The sequence below is a fragment of the Otolemur garnettii genome, unplaced genomic scaffold (assembly GCF_000181295.1).
Source record: "Otolemur garnettii isolate 467f Iridium unplaced genomic scaffold, OtoGar3 scaffold00022, whole genome shotgun sequence".
Classification (NCBI taxonomy): Eukaryota; Metazoa; Chordata; class Mammalia; order Primates; family Galagidae; genus Otolemur; species Otolemur garnettii.
Window position 1 is genome coordinate 16785770 of NW_003852417.1, and position 6755 is coordinate 16792524.

General features: G+C 36.4%; 1 protein-coding gene across 3 annotated transcripts in view; it reads right to left on the bottom strand.

Annotated features, from left to right (window-relative positions):
- Nucleotides 1–6755, bottom strand: part of ASXL2 (additional sex combs like 2, transcriptional regulator) — a 140329-nt gene that overhangs the window by 47772 nt on the left and 85802 nt on the right. For all 3 annotated transcript variants that reach the window (XM_003787447.3, XM_023511854.1, XM_023511855.1), the window contains one exon: nucleotides 5843–5993. In XM_003787447.3, the coding sequence (XP_003787495.1) occupies nucleotides 5843–5993 (151 nt within the window). The remainder of the gene's footprint in view (nucleotides 1–5842; nucleotides 5994–6755) is intronic.

A 6755-nucleotide genomic window follows, 5' to 3' on the forward strand; every position in this document is an offset into this window, starting at 1 on the left:
CATAGAAACATATAGGCACAGCAAAAAATTAACAAATTTCTGATCAAAAGATCAGCAATTACTATTATTTGATTTGAAATACCAAAAAACATTACACACACACACAAAAAAAAAACTCAGTAATCAAATTTAAAACAAATTTTAGAGCTTGAGGTTTATCATTTTTACATAGTTTACTTAAGTGTGTCAGATAGCGGGATATTTATCTACCACTCAGTGTAAGTTCAGAAGATACTACTTTTCATAGAGCACTGAGAATTTTCCATTTCAACAGCTGATTACAATATTGAATAAGGTCAAAAAAATAGGAACTATTAATATTAGATGCATTTGAGTTAAAAGCTTTAATTAGTAAATAATCTCTGGCTTAAATTTTTATTTCCTCCTGAAGATATTCAATGGGCCCTTTTGAAGTACTGGGGAGACTATCAGAAAAATTAGAACTGCAATAACAAAATTGAAACTTACAAGCTATATATAGTCAAAGAATTGATAGTTGAAGGATCAAAGTTTCCAAAATGATTTAGTCTTTAAAAACAGAATGATTCACTTGAGGGAGGTTTTATTCTAACAATATTCTTTCTTTAGAGGTAACAAACCCTTTTCAGTTCTAAGTCCCTTCTCTCACACCAAGTACAGTCTACTCTAAACTGGGCACATGGGGTTCCTGATTATATGCAGAGCCCCCTAACCAAAATGGGAAAGGACTTCCTCAAGTCCTAATAGAGGAGTATTTATTCTAATACAAGACAGAGCTAAATCCTCCAACTCTGTCACCACCAAGAACCCCAGAGTAAAAGAGAACATCTCCCATAGGTCTCTTTTCACCGAAGTTAACTTTGTCCCAAGGAGTTTTGCCCCCTATATACTTTTGAAAGGAGACATAATCACTCACATTCAGTAACTTAACATACATATATAAATGATGTCAGAGTATAGATAGGTCTATGGTATTTTAAGTAACTCCAGACACTACATAAATTCCTGATTAAAAGTAGTTATGAACAAGCAGTAAAATTAACAGCAGTTTATGCTCCTAGAAATAGTGATTCCTCACAGAGAAAAGGTATATTATTAATTTTCTTCACAAACCACTTTAAAAGCAGACCAAAATCTAGCCAAATTTTTCTCTATCAGAAGATAAAAATAACAATTCTGTAGTTGCTTATGATACAATTGTTATACTTTATTTTGGGAGAAAAAGCAGACACTTTACTTAACTAAGATCATTTTAAAAAACAAAAGAAATAACTATTTCAATAATTGATTTCAGTAATCATTTATCTGGAGTTACTCCACCTTACCTTGGCTTGGAATTCCATAAAACTCTTCTCTGAGCATTGTTTCCTGTCTGAAAAGTAGGAACCAAAACTGCAAACTTTAAGTTCTTCCACTTTACATAGAAATCAATAAACTAGTTTTAATATGTAATGCTGGACTAAAGTTCAAAGTTCTATCTCTGTTCCTATTTGGTTGAAATATACATACATCAAGAGAGTTTCTATCGATTTTCAACTAGAAGTATCAGTTTTGCTGTCGGAGCTCTTTATTTTTGTACATAAAAGGAAGTGGGTTTTGATACTATCTCAATGTTCTTCCTGTCTTACAATGCATTTGAAATAAAGTGATGTCAGATTGAGAGTAAAAGCCCTAAGTAAGAAAAAGGAATAGGCACAATTAGTTTGCCTTACCTTTATTGATAACTAAAACTGATTGAGAACTGCTTTGCTATATGCTGCTAGTTTAATTGCTGGCTACATGTCTGTCATTTTAATTTGCACTGGACTATAAAAACATTCCTAAAAATATACACCTAAAGGTTCAGATGGTATTTATGCCATATGTATGGTCCATGATTAACAGATGTGCATCCTATGAAAAATTAAATCATTCTTCAATTTGGCAGTTTGATATTCGTGTACTTCTTGAGAATATCAGAATACCTTAATTATTATATATGTGACATCATGTGCACCTCTTACGCCACCTTCCAAACCCCACATTACAGTCTGTTTTCTCAGTTTTCTAGACTACCTAAAACCAGAAAAGACCTTTACAGAACATTTCATCTCACTATAAACCAAGGACAAATAATCAACATTGTAATAATTTCTAGAAGAGGAATGAACAAAAGTCAGCTCAAAAACAGAGTACAGGGCAAGGTTATGCTATTCACAACTACTTATTAGGCTAATGAAAACAGGGTTCTATGGCTATTTCTTAGATCTTCCTGCACCTTGAAACATTTAGTGGGTGGCACCTGCAGTTCAGTGGGTAGAGCACCGGCCCCATATATACTGAGGGTGGCGGGTTTGAACCCAGCCCCAGACAAACTGCAACAAAATAGCCAGGGGTTGTGGCGGGTGCCTGTAGTCCAGTTATCAGGGAGGCTGAAGCAAGAGAATCGCTTAAGCCCAGGAGTTGGAGTTTGCTGTGAGCTGTGATACCAGGGCACTCTACCAAGCGCAATAAAGTGAGACTCTGTCTCTCTAAAAATAAAATAATAAATAAATAAATAAAAAATAAGAATTGTAATACTAAACACTGCAGAAGGCTGAGGCAGGAGGATTGCTTGAGTGCAGGAGTTCGAGGCTTATCTGAGCAAGAGTAAAACCCTGACTCATGAAAAAAACTGAAAAACCCAGCTGGGCACCGTAGCAAGTGCCTATAATCCCAGTGGCTTTGAAGGCTAAGGCAGCAGGATGCCCACAGCCTGAGTCTGAGGTTGTAGTGAGCTATGACGCCATTGCACTCTGCTCAGGGCATAAGGTAGAACTCTGTCTCCCCCCCCCCAAAAAAATATGACTTCTATAATTATAAGGGATACAAAATATAAGATAACAAATGTTGCTGGTATATACTGAGTATTAAAATAATTTTATTACAGTTTTTTTCCTTTCTTAAAATTTATATACATCTTTTTGGCACCTATGTATATTCCCAATGATTTTATTCCTAGTTTATTAGACTGACCTTTAATACTGATTTCCCAGATCCAGCCCCATACAGGAAACAAATCTTGCAAATTGTTTCACTTGCTTGATGACCTGGGTTGGTTCCTAATCTTAGGTCTACAATTTCCAAACTTAAAAAGAAAAGTTTAAATTGGGGAGAGACAGAGCCCTTTTTACTTTTGCCTTCACCTTTTCAAAAATAGTTGCTTAGTGGGCCCTAAGGAATGGAAGGCCCTGGACCACACCTCCTTTCAGTATTAACAGGGATTACTTTAAAATTATACGTCAAGAATATTGGTCAGAGACCCCATCTGCCTTGCTATCATTCCATTTGATCTATCTGAAGTCTGAGTAGCTCTCCAAGCAGTTGTGATCTCAAAGCTAAGATCCTCTGATTACAAAGTTAGCCCAAACTGTGTACACAGTAACTATACCAGAGAGTGTAGATGAGGCCACCAATTAACTCAATTCTCTGTAGGAGTAGCACAAACATTTAACACAGACATTGTAACAAATCAGAACTATTTTTTCTGATATAGGCATAATAGTTCTGAAGGCATTTAATTGAATGTGTCTAGTATCCTACAAACACAACCTTAGTTTCTAGATCCAAAGACAGCTCATCTACCATCACTCAAATCTAATAGGTTATTCAAGTTAGAGAGAAAATGTTTATTTTGCTCTGGAATATCTCTATCAATCCTTGATAGTGATATGGTTCTATGATAAAAGAACCATCATAAGTTAGCTTAAAATTTACCCTGCCATGAACACCTAATTATAAATATTGGGATTCTTAAAATGATTTGCCTTCTTCAAACAGACTCTGACATTAGCAGAAACAGGTCACAAAATATATCCTTAACTGAAGACTCCATTCCAGGGAAACTACAACAACAGATAACTATTCCCTACAGAAAGTTGTTTTGGTAAGCTATAAAGCAGACACCGAACAGGGGATGAGAGTAAAGAATAGCAGACTAAATTTAGTGTTTGCTGGTAGAAATGGAAAGCATTCTTTTCCTAGTAAGGAAAGAGTTGTTAGAGCATTAAGTATTCAAAGTTTAAAAGAGAGGATTAGAGCAGCAAATAAGAAGAACCTAAAAAAAGCTATAGATGACTAAGAGCTGAGTACAAATCCAGGTAAAACCCAGAACATTATCCAATGTGGTAGCCACTATCCACATATAGCTATTTAAATTTAAGTGAAAATAAAATTAACTTAAAATAAAATTAAAAATTCCAAACTGGACATCCACAAATAGATCCAAGAACTAAACACAAAACATAAAATTACAAAACTCTAAGAACATAATATAACTTAAGAGAAAATCTAGATGATAATAGGTTTGGCAGTGACTTTTTAGATGTAACACCAAAGGCACAATGCACAAAAGAAAAAAATTGATACGGTGTATTTCATTAAAATTAAAAATTTCTGCTCTGTGAAAGAAACTGCCAAGAGAACAAAAAGACAAGACACAGAAAATATTTGCAAAAGATGTATCTACTAAAGGGCTGTTACCCAAAATACATAATGAACTCTTAAAGCTCAAAAAGAAGAAAACAAACAACCTGCTTTAAAAATTGGCCAAAAATCTGAACAGACATCTCACCAGAGATATAGAGATGGCAAATAAGCATAGAAGATGTTGTACATGACCTCACCAAGGAAATGCAAACTAAAACAAGACACCACTATACACCTAACAGAATAGCCAAAATCCAGAACAGTGACAATACCAAATGCTAGCAAGATATGGAGCAAGAGGACTCTCGTCCACTGATGGCAGGAATGCAAAACTGGTATAGCCACTTTGGTAGACAGTTTCTTAAAACGAAACATATTCTTACTCACATGATCTAGCAATCTCATTCCGTGGTATCCACCCAAAGGTGTTGAAAACTTAAGCCATACAAAAACTGTGCATAGATGTTTCAACAGTTTTACTCATAATTGCCAAAAATTGGAAGCAACTAAGACATCTCTCAGTAGGTGAATGGATAAACTGTGGTACACCCAAAGATGGAATACTATTCGGTGCTAAAAAGAAATAAGCTATCAAGCCATGAAAAGACATGGACAAATCTTAAATGCATACTACTAAATGAAAGAAGCCGGCCTGGCGCATGTAGCACAGTGGTTATGCCAGCCACATACACCAAGGTTGGCAGTTTCTAACCCAACCCAGGCCGGCTAACCAACAACAACCTCAACCAAAAATAGTTGGGTGTTGTGGGCGCCTGTAGTCTCAGCTACTTGGGAGGCTGAGGCAAGAGAATCACGTAAGCTCAAGAGTTTGAGGTTGCTGTGACCTGTAATGTCACAGAATTTTACCAAGGGTGAGACAGTGAGACTGTCTCAATAAATGAATAAATAAATAAATAAAGCCAATAATATCATTATACATTGCACATTTGTCCAAAAGCATACAACGTACTCCCCCCAAGAATGAATTCTAATGTAAACTATGGACGTTGGGTGATAATGTATGCCAATGCAGGATTGGCAATTGTAACAAATATATCTCTCTGGTGGGGGACGTTGATGGAGGAAGGTTGCGCATATGTGGGAGAAAATCTTTTACCTTCATTCAGTTTCACTGTGAACCTAAAACTGTTCTCAAAAGAAAAAGAAAAATGAATTTTTAAAAAGAAATTTCTTGGTTACACTAACCATAGTTCAAGTTTTCAATAGCTAACAGCTACTGTGTTGTGCTGGACAATAAAGATAAAAACATTTCCATCACTGCAGGAAACTCTCCGGGACAGTACTATTCTAGAGGGCAAGACCTGGGAGCTGGGTAAAGAGGCACTACTACTACGGTACTAACAAAAACATCTGCCCGACAGCATTTAGCATTTACTGAAGGATCAGGTAGATTTACCTTTCCTTTTCCACCTGCTCTTTTTTCCCTCCTTGTTGCTGCCACCATCACTGCTGCTGCTGCTGTTCTCAGAACTCTGGGAATCTGACTGACCATCACTGCTTTCTTCTGAACCTTCTGATAGCTCTTTCACCCCATCCGGCACATCTTTCTGAAAATGTAGGCATCCAATTAGGATTAATCATTACCATTTCAACAAACCATTACCATTTCAGAATTAAATTTCTGATATGCAACACTGCATCTTAATCGCACTGATTAATTTTTAGCATTATAGGACTCTGTAGCAGAACCAGCAGTACCTTGTGAATTCCTATCATCTCTCTTTTTGCATCAGATAAGCTAACATTTCCATCTATATCCAAAGATAAAAATTACACACCACATTCACACAGAGGCTTAGACAAAAATTGGGTAGTCTGGGTAAATATTCAGGATAAAAAAACTACATAATAACATTTTTGTTAAAATATGTACATCTGGGGCAGTGTCTGTGGCTCAAAGGAGTAGGGTACCAGCACCATATGCCAGAGGTGGCAGGTTCAAATCCAGCCCCAGCCCAAAAAAAAAAAAAAAATGTGTATCTGTGTGTGTGTGTGTGTGTGTGTGTGTGTATGTACGTACCACTGAATTCAGTTAGAGAATGAGAATCTAGGTAGTAAAATAGTACATTATTCAACTCTAATTGGTTTCTAAACATTGGTAAGTAGCAAAGGTCAAGAGAAAAAAAATTATCTTGAAAAATCAAACTGATTGGCACGGTGCCTGTAGCTCAGTGAGTAGGGCACTGGCTACATACACTGAGGTTCACAGTTCAAGCCCAGCCCAGGCCTGCTAAACAAAAATGACTACCACAACAAAAATATAGCCAGGTGTATAGTGGGTGCCTGAAGTTCCAGCTACTTGGGAGGCT